At 40.5% G+C, this 17,545-nt stretch overlaps 4 protein-coding genes across 4 annotated transcripts; 2 read left to right on the forward strand and 2 right to left on the reverse strand.

Annotated features, from left to right (window-relative positions):
- Nucleotides 1-738: 738 nt before the first annotated feature.
- Nucleotides 739-1,776, reverse strand: LOC117613127 (uncharacterized protein K02A2.6-like). The gene has a single exon (XM_034341773.1). The coding sequence runs from the start codon at nucleotides 1,774-1,776 to the stop codon at nucleotides 739-741; it is 1,038 nt and encodes a 345-aa protein (XP_034197664.1).
- A 29-nt stretch (nucleotides 1,777-1,805) lies between these two features.
- LOC117613128 lies at nucleotides 1,806-4,232 on the reverse strand. The gene is made up of 3 exons (XM_034341774.1): nucleotides 3,958-4,232; nucleotides 3,435-3,774; nucleotides 1,806-3,320 (listed from the first exon to the last, which is right to left on the reverse strand). The coding sequence occupies exons 1-3, from the start codon at nucleotides 4,230-4,232 to the stop codon at nucleotides 1,806-1,808; spliced, it is 2,130 nt and encodes a 709-aa protein (XP_034197665.1).
- A 9,932-nt stretch (nucleotides 4,233-14,164) lies between these two features.
- Nucleotides 14,165-15,609, forward strand: LOC117613129. Its single transcript, XM_034341775.1, has 2 exons — nucleotides 14,165-15,458; nucleotides 15,566-15,609. The coding sequence occupies exons 1-2, from the start codon at nucleotides 14,165-14,167 to the stop codon at nucleotides 15,607-15,609; spliced, it is 1,338 nt and encodes a 445-aa protein (XP_034197666.1).
- Nucleotides 15,610-16,583: 974 nt separating this feature from the next.
- Nucleotides 16,584-17,105, forward strand: LOC117613130 (uncharacterized mitochondrial protein AtMg00810-like). Its single transcript, XM_034341776.1, has one exon. It carries the CDS (start codon nucleotides 16,584-16,586, stop codon nucleotides 17,103-17,105), a length of 522 nt encoding a protein of 173 aa, XP_034197667.1.
- Nucleotides 17,106-17,545: the final 440 nt, after the last annotated feature.

The raw sequence follows: 17,545 nt of genomic DNA on the forward strand, positions 1-17,545 counted from the left end.
AGTCCACTGAGCTGGAGTTTGATGAAGATAAAGGAGCTCTAGATCAGCTGATGAAGGACTTGGACCTGCTACACAGACAGAACATGGCTCCGAAGCCTATTCTTGAGATGGGCCTAAGCCTGGCCAGAGATGTGCTTAATTTGCATGATCGTTATGAGGATCTTAGGCCCACCTTCAAGACCTCTGAGTTCTGCAAGGCCACACATGAAGCCAATCTGGCTGATTTTGCTAGGCAGAAAGCAGAACTGGACCAGATGGTGGCTGGATACAAGGAAGCCAGGGCTACTGCGAACAAGTTGGAGAAGCAAATTGAAGAGCTCCAAAAACAACTGGCAGAGTGTAGGGAGGTGCAGAACAGGCTTGGGGCTGGACTGAGTTCTAAGACCAAGGCCACCTTCCTTGTGCAAAGCATGGTTGCAGCTTCCAGGCCAGCTTTGGAAATTGCATAGGCCTCGATTCACCAAGGGGTGCTGCTCCAGAAAGAACTTTCTGTCAAGAAGGCGAACCTGCAGGAAACCCTCAAGAAATTAAGGTTTTAGTTTTTTCCAATTTTCGTTTCTTTATTTGTTTGGGAAACTTTGCCGCGAGGGTGGCTATTTTTAAATAAGCTTATTTTGTTGCCTTTTAAATAGTATTTTACTACTTTTTATTTACCCTTGATGCAATAAACAAACATAGTATTGAAAGTAAAAACAAAACAACTTTAAAACAAAAATGGATTCATATAAACAGAAAAGGTCAGCCTTGTTCTTTTTCTATCCCGGGGTCTGTCTGTACAGCCTGCGAATCCCACATGGTTGGGTAGAATTTCTTTAACCATTTGCCATTGATTGGGGCAGTGTGAATAACTCCATCTCGGTCCTGTAACCTGTATGCCCCCATTCCGAGGATCTGGTTAATTACAAAAGGGCCTTCCCACGTAGGTGACCATTTCCCATATCCAGCTATGTGTGCTCCAAGGGGCAGAATTGCCTTCCAGACTATTTCTCCCTCTTCAAAACTCTTGTCTCTGACTCTTTTGTTGTATGCCCTTGACACAGCCTGTTTTCCTGCTAAGAGTTTGTTGAGGGTGTCAATCCTACTTGCATCCAATTCTTCCAATTCAAGTAACATGGCTTGAGAGTAGTCTTCTCCTGTGAGACCGTGCTGGTGAGCAATTCTAAGAGACTGGACTGCTATCTCCATGGGAAGAATTGCATCATGGCCATAGGTCAGAGCATAGGGGGTCATGCCAGTCGCTTCTCTTTTTGAAGTTCTGTATGCCCACAAAGTCTCTGATAACTTTTCATGCCACTGCTTTGGATTCTTCTCCAGCATTTTTCTGATGATATTGATAATCACCTTGTTACTTGATTCTGCCTGTCCATTAGCTTGAGCATAATAAGGGGTAGATTGAAGTAGTTTGAACTTGAATGTTTCTGCCATATCTAGCATATCCCTAGATATGAAAGAAGAACCCCTATCAGTCGTGATTGATTCTGGAATGCCGAACCTTTGTATGATCTGTTCTTCTATAAAGGTGATGATCTCTTGGGAAGTTGTGGTTTTGATTGGCTTGGCCTCTACCCATTTGGTGAAATAGTCTGTGGCAACAATAATAAAACAATGCTGCTGGCTGCTGGCTGGATAGATTTTGCCAATGAGATCCATTGCCCATCCCCTAAAAGGCCATGGTTTTACCACTGGATTCATGGGAACAGAAGGAGCTTGCTGGATTGGGCCGTGCCTTTGACAAGCTTCACATCCCTTGGAATAGTTGATGCAATCCTTCAACATGGTTGGCCAGAAGTAGCCATACCTTCTAATTAACCAGCACATCTTTCTTCCCCCTTGGTGAGCCCCATAGATCCCCTCTCATGGGTTTCTCCCATGACTTTCATATATTCTGTCTTTCCAAGGCACCTTAATAGCACCTCATCCTTACTTTTTCGGACCAAATCTTCATTCCACATGAGGTAGTTTGTAGCCATGATTCTGACTCTTTTCTCGGAGGGCAGAATGGGATACTGCAAGTAAGTCATGATAGGCTCCCTCCAATCGTCTTTAGTGATTAAGGCAGAATTGACTTCTATCTCCATTCCTCTAGTCAAAACAGATGGTAGACTTTTCCTTCCTATCTTGATGATCCTCTGGACGCAGTCTCCGGGCATTTGTATGCCTGATGCTACCTGAGCCAGTTCATTGGCTGCGAAGTTTTCTTCCCTTGGGATGTATTCCCAAGTAGCTTCTCTAAATTCTGTCAACAGATTTCTAGCTGCTACTAGATATACAGCCAGGGAAGGATTTAGACATTTGTATTCTCCAGCAATCTGTTTTAGGACAAGCATGGAATCTCCCAAGATCTCCACGGATTGGATTCCTAATTCTACCAACATCTCAAGCCCTATAATCAAAGCTTCATACTCGGCCCTGTTGTTGGTGCACTGGAAATCTAATTGGAAGGAATAGCAATGTCTGACCCCCAATGGTTCCTCCAGAACAACCCCGGCTCCTGAAGCCTTATCTGTTTTTGATCCATCAAAATATAGTTTCCAAGGTGTGAGATGAATCGAATAGATTGGATTGTTAAGGCAAACATGAGCCCTAGTTAGTAGATTCGCATTTGCTATGTCCAAAGAGTCCATGTTTTCAATTTCCTCTCCTGGGTGATCTGCTAAGAAGTCTGCCACAGCTTGCCCTTTGACAGCTTTCTGGGGGACATACCTGAGGGTGAATTCTGTCAAAGCCAAAGTCCATTTCCCAATTCTGCCCCTCAGCATTGGTCTTGTCAACATATATTTGATTAAGTCTGTCTTGGCGATGATGTAGATAGTGTGTGGCAGCATGTAGTGTCTGAGTTTTACGGCAGTAAAATACAAGGCCAGGCAAAGCCTTTCTATCGCGGAATACCTTCTTTCCACTTCTGTTAATGTTCTGCTTAGATAGTAGACTGCTTGCTCCTTTCCTTCTTTGTTATCTTGAACTAGCAGACTTCCAATGGATACTTCTGAAGCAGATACATAGAGCTTGAGTGGTCTGCCTCTTTTTGGGGGGGACAGGACTGGTGGATTTGAGAGGTAATGTTTTATTTCCTGGAAAGCCTGTTGGTGCTGTTCTTCCCACTTGAATGTTTGTTCTTGCTTCAGCCTTAACAGGGAAGAAAAAGGTTGAATTTTTCCTGCAGAATTAGATATGAATCTCCTTAGAAAATTGATTTTTCCTAGGAGACTCTGAAGTTCCTTTTTGTTCCGAGGTGGTAGGGCTTCCATGATGGACTTTGCTTTATTCTTGTCAACCTCTATGCCTCTCTGGTGAACCAAGAATCCTAAGAAATTTCCTGCCTAAACTCCAAAAACACATTTTTTGGGGTTCATTTTTAATTTGTGCTGCCTCATTCTTAGGAATGCTTTTCTTAGACTTGATATGTGGTTTCCTTCCTCGGGGGATTTAATCACCACATCATCTATGTACACTTCTAAAGAATGTCCTATCATATCATGAAAAATGGAATTCATTGCCCTTTGATAGGTAGCACCCGCATTCCTTAAACCGAAAGGCATTACAGTATATTCGAAAGCACCTATATGCCCTGGGCACATGAAGGCTGTCTTGTGGATGTCTTGTTCTGCCATCATGATCTGGTTATAACCTGCATTGCCATCCATGAAAGATAGCATCTGGTTATGAGCAGCTCCGTCTATTAGCATGTCTGCCATTGGCATAGGATATTCGTCTTTGGGAGATGCTTCATTCAGATTTCTGTAATCCACACAGATTCTAACTGCCCCTGTTTTTCTTTTGAGAACAGGTACAATATTTGCTAACAAATCGGCATAGATGGCTGGCCTGATGAATCCTGCCTTGAGCAGCCTTTCTATCTCTTCTTTGACCTTTAGTTATGTGTCCATAGACATTCTTCTTCTGGCATGTTTAACTGGAAGGTAGCCATCTTTGATTGGCAGTTTGTGCTCTACTAACTGTCTGTCTAGTCCTGGCATCTCGTGATAATGCCAGGCAAAACAATCTCTGAACTCCTGTAAAAGTGCCATGAGTTCAGACTTGAGTGGTTCTTTTAAAAGTGTGCTGATGAAAGTAGGCCTTGGATCTTCTTCTGTCCCTAAGTTTATTTCTTGTAGAGGATCCTCCACTTCTGGCAGGGAGTCATCCAATGCTGCTGGTGCAAAATCTAATACTTCCTCCTGTAAAACTTCCTCTTCTTGTTCCTCTGTACTTTCGTGGGTGAATTCTGCCATATTGGTGGCTGGATTCTGTATGAAAAACTTCCTTTCTTCCCAGTATATCAACAATCTTTTTGTGATGGATCGGATTGTTGCAGCTCGATCCTTGTTCCGTTGATTGGGACTAATCATCAGAGTTCTTAGCGTAGAAAGGTCTATTCCAGTCTTCCAGAGAATTGGCTAGACCTTCTTCAATGAGCCTTTGGGCCGTGACACCATGGGGGCGGCCGTTCTGGTTGACTCCAAAGAAAGTAAAAGGACCGAGGTCGTCATGATAATACCTCGCTTCAAGACACATGGCAGAGGGTAGGAATGGCCGTGGATCGGCCTCTACAATCTCCATGTGGCCTTCTTCATTCCATAGTGCTAACTGCTGGTGGAGGGTGGAAGGAACACAAAGGCTCTGGTGAATCCAATCCCTGCCAAGTAGTGCATTGTAAGTGGTGGAAGTAGTGTCTATCACAAAGAATGCTATTTTCAATTCTTTGCTTCCAACTATGACATCTACGTCTAAGATGCCATGAATTTTTGTGATGCCCCCAGCGAAGTTGGTGACGGTCAGACGTGTTGGAATCAAATCCTTCTCTGTTCTGCCCATCTTGCTCAGCATTCTGTGGGGTAATAGATTAATGGCTGCACCTCCATCTATCATGATTTTGGAAATAGGGATGCCTCCGAGGATTGCTGTTATAAACAAAGGCCTGAGGTGATTTGCCATTTCTCTGGTTGGTTTGGAGAAACAAAGTTGCTCTGTAGCTGGGTTATTGGCTGTTCCGCCTGTTCTGGGGTTGTCCGCCTGTTGTTCTGGTGGCTCCTTTGTTTCTGCCAATCTACATTCAAAGCTTTCCTGAGAGAAAACATCTCCTTCCAAAGTGCTTTCTTGTCCCTCGGCGGCCCTGAATTTTTCTGGTAGGATGAATACCATGTTAATTCTCAGATCACCTTGTAGCAGGTCCTCCAACTCTGCGCCAAAAGCTTCTGTTTCTTCATCCAATTCTTCCTCAAATTCCATCAGTTCTTCCCCGTATCCTGTTCTACAGTTCCGAGGGGTTTATTCTGATCATCTGTAAATGTTCCGTAGTCCAGTTGTTCTTCTTCATATTCCTCCATGTAGCCGTCTTCTCCTTGTAGCGGGGTAGACTCGGATTTCTCTAGTGCCTGTATGATGTTGGGATGATTGCCGGATGATGAGGCTGGATGGATAGGAGATCTGGCTGAAGGTTCTGTTTTTAGTAGTTCCTTTGACTGACAAGCTTTCTGTTCTGTCTGGGGAAGTGCTTCAAGATTTTTTCCTTTCCTGGCAGAATTGGTCTCTGGATGTACCTGCGTATTATTCTGGCTCTTAAGATATGTGCAGTATTGCCTCTGGATTCTTCTTTTCTGAGTTCTGGTTAACTCCAGAGTTGGTCTATCGCTTTTTCCTACGGAGTACCATCTGCCCTCTATGATTGTTGCCAAAGGCTTTTCATTTCCGGGTGTCTTGATTGATATTTCCTTCCTGGGCTGCTCTGTCCTCCTTTCGCTGCATTGTGTAGGCCTGAAACAGTTCTTCTGTCTTGTTTTGTCTCGGGATGAGGCTCCAATCCTACCGAAGACACTAGGTGTGGGCTGATTTTGCCTGTCTAGAACCACTTCTAGCTCTGTTTCACATTTGCACCTGCTGCAGAGCACTACCCCAGCCGATATGGTGGCTCTTGGTCTCTGACTGGTTTCCCTTATGATTCTTCTGCTTCTGCTGCAACTAGCATCTGTCATTGGCTGAGTTTCCCTCTGTTCTGGCCAATTCAAGTTGACCATATTGACTTGTGGTTGAGGGAAAGGATCTGTCGTGACCGATGGAGGTTTTTCTGCCAGTTTCAACCTTCCTGCCATTATTCCTTCTTGCATTACGTCCCTAAAAACAACACAACTATTGGTAGAATGGTTCCAAGAGTTGTGCCATCGGTAGTACTGTCTGCCCTTGAGTTCTTCTGGCTTGGGTATTCTGTGGGGCGTTTCTATTGCCTTCTGTAGCAGCATTTCATCGAACAAAGCATCAACCTTGGTCAAATCAAAAGAGTAAACCTTGTTCTGCATTGGCTTGTTGGGAACGAATCCTCCTGTGAACGGTGGAGGGTTTTGGTCTTTAGGTGGCTTTGTAAGGGCTTTGCAACTAATGGGATGCTTTAGTTTTGCCATTTCTGCCACTGAAACCTCTCTCTCTTCTGATTCTTCTGTATCTTCCTGTGATTCCACCCCAATCAGGTGGACTGAAGAAGAAGGGGTTTTGTAATAAGTACCTTTGGAGGAGTTCCTTCTTTGCTGTTCTTCCCTGAGTAATTCCTCATATTTAGATGCCTTATCAGCCAGTTCTGCCAGGTCCCCGAACAACATTCCGTCGAACCTCTTCCTGAGAGAGATTTTAAGGGCAGCTTGGGCCATCTGGATGAAATGTCTTTCTTCCATGGGGATTCGGCACTTCATTTTGAGCTTTCTGAACCTGGTTATGAAATCTTGAGCCGGTTCATCTTCGCTTTGTTTGAGGGCAGCTAGATCACTGATGGTGACTTCTGGCTGGATCCTGTAATAATAGTCATGGAAGATATTTTCCATCTGCTCCCAGGTTTGCACAGAATTGGCTGGCAGGCTGGTATACCAGGTGAAAGCCTGTCCAGAGAGGGAATTGCCGAAAAGTCTTAACTTCAACAGAGGGTTGTTCTCGATGGCTATGCATTGGACGGAGAACCTGCCTATATGTTCAACAGAGGAAGCATGGGGATCCTCCCCGTTGAACAAGGTGAAGTTTGGCACTTTGAAACCTGGAGGCAACGGTATTTGATCGATGTAGGCTGGGTATGGTTTTCTGTAAGTAGGCCTTTCCCCTCTCCTAGCCTCGGGTTCCATGATTTCTCTGATCATTCTTTGCAATGCCCCTATGTCATTCAAAGCATTGACGGGGGGAAGGTTTTGTCCCTGTTCTGGCTGGATGTAATCGATCCTGGGCTCCGCCCTGTATGGTCTGGGTGGAGGTTCCTCCCTGTGCCCTTCCTGCTCTTCAATGTCTAGGTGATTTCTCCAGTTTGCCCCCGGCCTATTCCTATCATGATTAGCAAAAAGGTTATTTCCCCCTCTGCCTCTTCTCCCTCTTGCGGGTGGAGGGAATGGATTAGGGTCCATCCTTCTGGGTCTATATGGCAATACTGCTGGTGGTTCAGGCTGAAGTGCCAAAGGTTGATCATGCTGGGCCACCAAGGGTGGAATGGGCTGAGGTTCTGGCTGGTTCTGCTGAACTAGTGCAAGGTCATCTGGTCGGGCTGGGGCTTCGTGTTCTTGATTAGGAAGGACTCCTTCCCTTGGACCAGCCTGGAGTTCTCTGTGATCTGGTAAACCAGCGACCTGTGCAACTAGGGGGTTTTCCTGGTATGGCCATGCTAGTCCTGGCGGAGGGCCGTAAGGGAGGTCTAACTGCTGGACTACAGCATCAGGGTTTGGAATTCTGGCCATGGCGGTTTCTCGGTCTTTCCGGAACTGCCTGTTAACCTGCCACTGCATCATTGCTGTCATATTATTGAGAGTCTCTTGGTTCCTTTGCACCGTGACTTCTTGTCGGAGTATTGACTCCTGTATTTGATTCATCTTTCTGGAGCTAGTCCTAGAACGTCTACTTCCTGTACTGCCGCGAGCTGATTGTCTAGCATCGCTTTCTTCTGACTCGGGACCTTCCCTGCGAGCCATTTGGTTTGTCTCCATATCTGGTGTGGATTCTGGCTAGAGCTTCCTGTATTTGTAAACCTGTGAACGGCTCTGTCAGAGTATGTATACTGAGAAGTCCCACTGGGCGTGCCAAATTGTTCACCCGTTTTCGCGTTTACTCCTGTGATGGAAGGGCAAAGTTCCCCACTGGCTTGGAGACCATGTGTTGGTCAACAAGTCAGCTTTCTTTGGTGTGCGAGCGTGCCACTGCTAGCAATGTAAATCCTAGCAGACTTCTTTTTAGAATAGATAACTTGCGCCCCAAGTTACTGACTTCTAAAACAAACGATTGTGAATTTGGGTGAGGAATATCTCCCAAGTAAGTTCTTTTCTTGCCTCAGACTGGTAAGGACTTTCACAATTTATCTCAGTATCAAACGGCTGTTCTGGCCAGAAATATTTGATAGAAGTTGGACTATTTCAGGCAGAACTGCCTTCTACAAAGCAATAAATATACATATCGACTCTAGGAAGGTTAAAAGATGGCTGGAACTCCGTTTCTGCTTGGATGGGAGGTTCCAGTTTGGGCTGGACTGGACGCGCTTGGGTCGGTCCGTACTACTTCGTGACTTCAGATGCTAGGCTGACCTGTGAATCGATACCAAAGTTCGATTTTGGCATAGCTTTATGTTTACTTCACGCTTCGTGAGGCCTTTGAGTGGGCAGAACTGCAGTTCCTTCAGTTTGAAGGGGGCAGAAGTGGCTGTTCTCGAGGGCTTGATGAACTAGGGATTGCACTACGAGCGTTGTTTTGCCTGAGCAGGACTCTTCATGAGTTTGCTGAGGTCTCTACGTCTGTGAAAACTCAAACTCTGCTTGTCTTGGCTTTTGCTGAACCAAATTTGTAACGAGGGATCTCGTTTTAGAAGACTTATTTTCTAAGTCTGAACTTTGGAATTCTGATCTAAAGCTGGTTTCTCTTGGAATCCAAGTGAGCTTTTGGTTGTTTTCTTGTTGTTGTTTTTTTTTGATTGATTGATGAATTGAGTGTCCTTTTCTTTCTTGCCTACTCTTGTTTTTATAAGAGACCTTCCTGGAGGTGTTTTTAATTTTAATAATGGGCGGCAAAAAGATCTCCTAAAACGTAAAGTAGAAAAGATTTGATCAATCAATGGCAGATAGGCTCACAGCAGTCACCTCCTAAAGCAGTCCTTTCCCTGGTTTCCTGGGCGGCAGCTTTTTTTGTTTCAACCAACGCCACCGTCTGTGTGGGCTTTTTATGGCGGTTTGGTTTTCTTCTGTATTTCCTGAACAATTCCCTGTTTCCCGTTCTAACTGAGAAAGTGTGACCCGTGAATTCCTTAGAAAATGGTGTATTGCTTTGGAGCAAAATCTTTGAATATAGACGGGGTTTTGATCTTGTGTTGGGAGTGTTTCAGAGACGTCTCTTCCCATATAAAAACTTTAGTTGAAAATGCTGACTTTTCAAAGCTGAGGTGGATGTGTTTTTAATCCCTTGGGTTTGAATCCAACAGAAATTTATGGGCTGAGCCCAAATGACAATTTCCATGTTTGGTCTTTCTTGGGCTGGAGGCTTTGTTTTCGACATCCTGGCGTAAAGCCCAGCCTGTCTGGATCCTAATTTTGTTATCCTCAAGCTTTTTGGGCTGAGCAGATAATTTCATCATGGGTCTGTCTTTTGATTTTTGGCGTGCCAAATTTAGGCCCAAACAGTAGTGAGACATGATATTTTGTTAGGAAGATGGTGATGATTTGGTGTATACAGTTGTCCTACATGGTAACTCGAAAGAGCGACGTGTTAGAAAACAGAAAGATGGTGATGTCTCTTGTAGTTGTAAGTTGTTTGAGATGAAAGGTTTCTTGTGCAGCCATGCACTGAAAATTCTTACTAATTACATGAATGTCAAAGAATTTCCTAACCAGTATATTTTAAAAAGGTAGACAAGAAAAGCAAGATCTGAAAGTGTGAAAGATATGCACGGACGTCACATCCAGACAGATGTGAAACTACAACAAACATCTCGATATAGGTCTTTATGTTCCATGTGAAGAAACATATAAGATTTCTGTTAGTCATTTGAATCAACTAAGCAAAACCATTGAAGACATGTTAAGTTCAAAAATGGATGGTCAAGTACATGATAAGGATGGCCAAGGGTCACCTTCCACCATAGTGACAGATGGTGGTAATGAGGCATGTTTCTTGGATAGTGCAAAAGTTATCCAAGCAAAGGATTAAAGAAGAGGGAAGCATCCCGTGGAAGAAAAAGAATAAAAAGTTGTTTGGAGAAAAACATAGCTAAGAATAAAAAATCATCTAGTTCTCGTTCGTCACAGGTATTTTCTTCTTTTACATTCAAAGTTCAATTCCAATATAATAAGTTTTTTATTAATTTAGTTGTATATAATGAACAGGTGCATCTCCAAATGCAACACTTAAGAGACAATAACATATGTCATCTAGCTACACATCTTGTAAGTATCATTTATTTAATTTTTGTTTTCATATCATGTTTCTAGTTTAAAATGTTACTGTAAAACTGCATAGGCACAAGATCATGGGGCACCTAATACAATATCATGGATGCCTTACCGAGACCCTCAACATAGTTTCCAACCATTACTTAACCCTGCAAGTTCCCCTTTACAATTTCAAGACTTGCAAGTTTCAAATGACATTGTGCGGAGTCAGGTATATTAAGATTTATAATATCCTTTTTATAAGTCATGGTAAGTTTTTTTTATTTATTATAATCAATTTTCGTAACTAGCTTATACAGGCTATGAACTTGATGATCGATAAGCCACATACAGCTTTAAATGGTGATCAAACTAGAGATGGCATCTGGAATCATGGGTATATTATGCTCTCAGTAATACCTTTATTATGAAATTTTATTTGTATACTACTAACTAGTTTTTTCTTTGTTTTTTTTTTTTTGTACAGGTCAATATATCAATAGGAATGCTTGCCAAATATACACAATTTTTCTTTCTTTTATTATTGATGTGTAAATTTATGTTTGCCATTTATTTGATGGGAAGATTATAAACCTTTTTGTCTTTTTAATGGAGATTATAAATACTTCTTCGATTCTATTTCCTACATCCATTCTTTTGTTTTCTCTTTAGCACTCCAGTTAGCTAGATGATGACATGATGGTTTATACAAGAAGAGAAAAAAGTAGGAGAAAATGACAGAAAGAGATAAGAAAAAATAACATAACATAAGTGAATAAGGAGGGAAAAAAAACAGAACGTGAATAAGGAGAACAAAAAAAAAAGCTGGACGTTAACTACTATTAGTTGGATGTTATGGATTTTTTTTATTCTTTTATCATTATAAATACTTCTTCGATTAAATTTTAATGAGGTGACGTATGGAGAACAAAAGTAAAGCAGCTCATGGCAGAGAAAATCAGAGTATAGTATCCGAATCCTAAAATATTAATGTATTCACATTCATGCTCTGATTTTGATTTTAGTTGAGTTTTATTTTTATGTGTTAGAAATTTGGGGCATGACACTCCTAAATCATTACTTATTTGGCCCTTATGGGCATCAGAGGTGTTGGGGACATGTGCGTTGATAAGAGTCTCAAATTGCATCTTTTTAATATTTTTTTGAAGATTTTATAATATAGTTTTGACTTAATAATGATATTTTCATTTTTTGTTATATTTTATTCTCACCATTTGAAATTATGAACTTTCTATATTGAACTTATTACGATATTTCTGTGTGTAGGAGTTACATTGGCAGTGGAAAACATAAAAGATGAAGATATCGATTTGTCCACGTTCAAGCAAATTGTAAAGAGAATTGTTCGTGGACTTTATTAAAAAATTAATTTTGAGATTTTTGTAATTATAAAAGAAAAGTAAATAGGGAGAATATATAGAAGACAGAACCGTTAATAAAAAGAGCCTATTCCATAGCATTTATAACCATTTAACACCCACTATCTTCACCATTTATTTTTCACTAACTCTCAACCATCAACATCTCTTTAATCCATTTAATTCATCACTTAATCCCTTCCCTACCCGCCATGAATACATTAACCTTCCACATACCTCTCATTGCCCACTACAAATCACTCGTCCACCTTTTTGCAAAGACACACCATTACAATTTTTTTTCCATCTCGTTCAAAGCGTTAAATTATGTTTTCTTTGTAATGAATTCCAAAAACTCTACCTAAGGCTAAATGGAATGTTCTTTGATCACGCATATGGTATGAATTGCTTATTTTTTTAATTTTTGGGTTGTTCAAAATTTTCAAAATTTTTTAGTATAATTGATATTAAGTGCTAATGTTTTCATGAGTTTAATTGTATTTTCTCATTGTTAAGAATTGACTTAATATTATTTTCATTTAAAAAAACCGACATTAAAGAATTCAATATGTTGAACAATATCATTATTAAAAGACAACATTGAAAAATTAAATTGATTTTCATTTTTTTTTCTTCTGGTCAACATTTCTGAATGAAACATGTTTTACTTAAAGAATTAAACCTTGATGCCTTGGTATTTTTATCATTGATATTTCGATTTCAAACTCAATCTCTATAATATTCAAATCAAATCACCTTTTCATTTTTGTTGTTGTTTTCATTTTGGTACGTTTAATTGTGACTTTGTGTTTAGACTTTTTCATATATGCTTATTGAGGATAGGATACTTGGACTTCCAAGATTATTATTGCCCAAAAACTTGTTGCAAAGTCCCAAGTATTGTATATTCAAGGAGCAGATAGTAAAAGTTCTGAATAAAAGTGACACCAAAAATGAAAATGTAATTTGATTTTAATATTGTTGAGACAGAGTTTAAGATCAAAATATCAATGATGAAAATACAAACACATGAAGATTCAGTTCTTTAAGAAAAATATGTTTCTTACTCTTTAATACAAATTATAACTTGATTAAAATTATCATAAAGAAACTTTAATCAGAAGATTAATAAATTAAAATCAATTTAATTTTACAATATTTATCTTTTATCAATGATTTTTAAGAAAAACTGAACTGCTCAATGTTGGTTCTTATAAATTAAAAGAGTTCTAAGCTAGTTCTTAACAATGAGAAAAATACAATTGAACTCATAAAAAGATAATAGCACTTAACATCAACTATACAAAAAGAACACGAGAATATTGAACAACCAAAAATAAAAGAAATTATAGCAATATTTCATACCATATGCTGGATCAAAGAACAATGCAGAAACTTACTCAAATAACATTTTCTTTAACGTTAGCTAGAGTTCTAGCAACTGACTACAATGAAAACATATTATTTGAAAGATATGGAGAAAGACATATGTCGTAATGGTTTGTCTTTGCAAAAAGAGTGGACGACAAATTTATAATGGGCAATGAGGTAAGTAGAAGGTTATTGTATTCATGGTAGGCAGTGAAAGGATCATGATGGATTAAATAGATTAAAGAAGTGTTGATGGTGGAGAGTTAGTGAAAAAGAAATGGTGAGGTAGTGGGTCTTAAATGGTTATGAATTTAATGCCATGGAATAGGCACTTTGGCATCAACGATTTTGTCTTTTATTTTTCCTCTTGCTGAAGGGAAGTGTTTTCTGTTGTTCCAATTCTTGTCCACACGTAATTTCGTGATTCACATGTGAAATCTTGCTCCCACAACTATATTTTCAACCCACAAATTATGAGTTCTCCATCATTTATAAGCAGGTAAACAATGGATACCAAAGTTGAATAAGAACACAAACTGCGATAGAAAATTCAATTATCTTTTTATGCTTCTCACATTACTTCTCTATACTATTCCCCTATAATACATAACCAAAACGAACATATATAACATAACAAGGATTTAATGTGATTGTTATTTCACTGAGCATAATTCAGATATGATCATAAACGAAGCCAAATCGAGGTCTTTTATACATAACCACACAAACATATTAAAATAGCCTAGATTAACATGATTTTTATTTCACTGAGCACTGTTAAAGGAAAGAAATTGGTCAACTATTGTGATTACCTCAATCTTAGTAATTAGCTAAGTTTACGGTCATTACAGCTATTGTGATTTACATACTTAGAATAGAACTTTCATTCTGTATAAATCTTGTACATTATGATCTCAATAGAGATATACAATATACAGCTTTCTACATTCTTTCATGGTATCAGAGCACCAACATAGGTGACTCTGCACGTCTTCCGCTACCAAAACCAAACACACAAACAACCAACCTACACAGCCCATCAACATGGGTGATGAAAAATCATCCGGATCTGAAATCAACATGTCTGATCCACTTATCCAACACCATTCCGACTCACCCGGTCTGGTTCTAGTTTCGAAACCTCTCGAAGGCCATGACTATGGTCAATGGAGTCGCTCGATGCGAATTGCCTTGAGCGCTAAAAACAAACTAGGATTCATTGACGGGACTATCAAAGCCCCAGCAAAAACTGATGCCAAATTCTCCATTTGGCAGAGATGCAACGATATGGTGTTATCCTGGATTTTGCACTCACTACAACCCGACATCGCAAGCAGTGTACTTTACTGCACTAGCGCATCCATGGTGTGGAATGATCTTAAAGATCGGTTCTCACAAGGCAACGACTCCCGGATTTACCAAATCCGTCAAGAAATTGCCGAACATCGACAAGGCCATCTTTCGATTTCAGAGTATTACACCAAACTCAAGGCCTTATGGGATGAATTGGATTCATATCATGAACCCATCATCTGCACTTGCGAAGGTTCCACAACACGTGCTTCTAGAGAAGAGAAGGAGAGAGTCATGCAATTTTTAATGGGTCTGAACGAACCTTATTCAACTGTGCGTGGGTCAATTCTAATGATGTCACCGATCCCAGACACATGTCATGTCCATGGCCTGATCCTCCAACACGAAAGGCCACTGGACGTGGCAAATCGACAGACCGGATCCCATGCCATGCAAATCATACGTTCTGCGAACACCAAGGGCGGCACCAACCCAGGCAACTCGGCAGCAGCGGCGAAACCCTCTGGTGCTGGGGACGGAAAACACAGCTCCAACTTCAGGAAGTTTCTGAAATGTTCTTATTGTGATGGAGACACCCACACCATTGACACTTGTTTTTTCCTTAATGGATTTCCTGTGGGCCACAAACTCCATGGGAAGAATGTCAAGCCAAAAAACAAACGGGCTGCTTACACTGCTGAAAAAGATCCAACCCCAGGGCCCCACGTCAAATCCAATGACAGCCCCACTTTCACTACTGAAGAATACAATCAACTGATCGCTCTTTTACACAATCGACCTGGTAATTCTCATCTTGCAAATGCAACAGGTATTGTTACATCAACCTGCAACCTTTCACAGCATGACCCACTTTCAAATTTCTATTGGATCATGGACCGTGGAGCATTAGATCATATTTCGTGTTTTGCACCTACACACAACACAGTCAATACTCAACATGATTTTGTTGGTTTACCTAATGGAGGAAAAGCAGCCATCAAAAATATTGGATCCATTAAAGTGTCTGACACCTTAACTCTAGATGGTGTTCTTCATGTACCACAATTCAATGTGAACTTATTGTCTGTGAGCAAATTGACACGAGGATTGCAGTGTATGGTGACTTTCTTTGATAAATTTTGTGTTGTGCAGGACGTGAATACGGGGAGGACGATTGGCCTGGGCAAGCAATTTAATGGGCTCTACTACCTCAAAGCCACCCAAAACCCACATCTAGCTCTTCATGTTCACCACACCTCCCATCTTTGGCATCAACGTCTGGGACACCCATCCAACGCCCCTACTCAATTTCTTTCCAATAAATTTCCAGAAATTATCTGTGATACCAATCATGTTTGTGATATTTGTCCTTTAGCAAAGCAAACTCGCTTATCTTTTTCTCCATCTACTTCATTGTCATCTCATGCACCTTTTGATTTAATTCATTGTGACATTTGGGGGCCACACAAAATTCACACTCATACTGGTGCACGATATTTTCTAACTATTGTGGATGATTTTACCCATTTTACATGGATCCATCTCTTAAATTTTAAATCAGACACACAAGGGGTGATAAAATCTTTTTTCTCTTGGGTCAAAACCCAATTCAATCTTCATGTCAAAACCTTGCGTGCCGACAATGGGAGTGAATTTCTTTCACTCCAACCTTTTTTTCGAGACACTGGTACCTCTTTCCAACACTCATGTCCATATACACCCCAACAAAATGGCATCGTCGAACGAAAACATCGCCACCTTTTAAATGTGGCTCGGGCACTCCGTTTTCAGGCCAATATTCCCTTACGTTTTTGGGGAGAAAGCTTACACACTGCATGTTATCTCATCAATCGCCTTCCAACACCATTACTCCAACACCAATCTCCATATGCACTTTTACATCACAAAACTCCTGATTATTCATTTTTACGAGTTTTTGGTTGTCTGTGTTATGCTACCAATCTCCTTCCCAAACACAAGTTTGATGCACGGGCCCGACGATGTGTTTTCTTTGGTTATCCCCTTGGTCAAAAGGGTTATCGCCTTTATGACCTCAGCACACAAAAATTCTTTTCCTCTTGGGATGTGGTTTTTCACGAAAATATATTCCCTTTCTCTACCTCACCACCTGAACAACAAACTGACACTATTGTCCTACCCACTCCAGCCCATGACCCCTTATCCCAGACCCAGGAAAGCCCAACCTATTCTTCTTCTCCTCACTCTCTTCCCCATCCGGCCCAGACCCAGAGCAGATTATTCTATGTTTACACACAAACATGGTAAATCCTTCACTGTTATATTGTTGTACGTTGATGATATGATAATTACTGGAAATGATGATGATGCCATACGAGACCTTAAACACTTCCTTGGCACTTGTTTCAAAATCAAAGATCTTGGACCTTTAAAGTATTTTCTTGGAGTTGAAATTGCACGGTCCAAATCTGGGATTTCTTTTTGTCAACGGAAGTATACATTGGATATTTTGGAAGATGCAGGTTTACTTGGTGCAAAGCCTACAAAAATTCCTATGGAAGCCAATGTTGCACTCATGCCTACAGGGAGTGACCCTCTCAAGGATCCTACTCGCTATCGCAGACTTGTTGGCAGGTTAATATATCTTACAATAACAAGACCCGAAATCACATATGCAGTGAATACTCTAAGTCAGTTTATGCATGAACCCTGAATGCATCATTTTGAGACAGCACGTCGGCTCCTGCCCCCTTGTTCCAATCCCATCTTGGCAAGTTGGGTGTAATTGATATTCACACTCCAACTTGAGGGGGAGTGTTAAAGGAAAGAAATTGGTCAACTATTGTGATTACCTCAATCTTAGTAATTAGCTAAGTTTACGGTCATTACAGCTATTGTGATTTACATACTTAGAATAGAACTTTCATTCTGTATAAATCTTGTACATTATGATCTTAATAGAGATATACAATATACAGCTTTCTACATTCTTTCACATACCCATTATGCAATTCATGTGAGTCAAACTCATTTTGTTTCAATGTTATTTTTTCCAGAAAAGAAAATGAAAAAGATGATTGTAACAGAACTTGCATATTGCAAATTTCCATGAAAACTAGCCAGTGCCAATGTCGAGCAGATGATTCACGAGCT

The sequence above is a fragment of the Prunus dulcis genome, unplaced genomic scaffold (genome assembly GCF_902201215.1).
Source record: "Prunus dulcis unplaced genomic scaffold, ALMONDv2, whole genome shotgun sequence".
Classification (NCBI taxonomy): Eukaryota; Viridiplantae; Streptophyta; class Magnoliopsida; order Rosales; family Rosaceae; genus Prunus; species Prunus dulcis.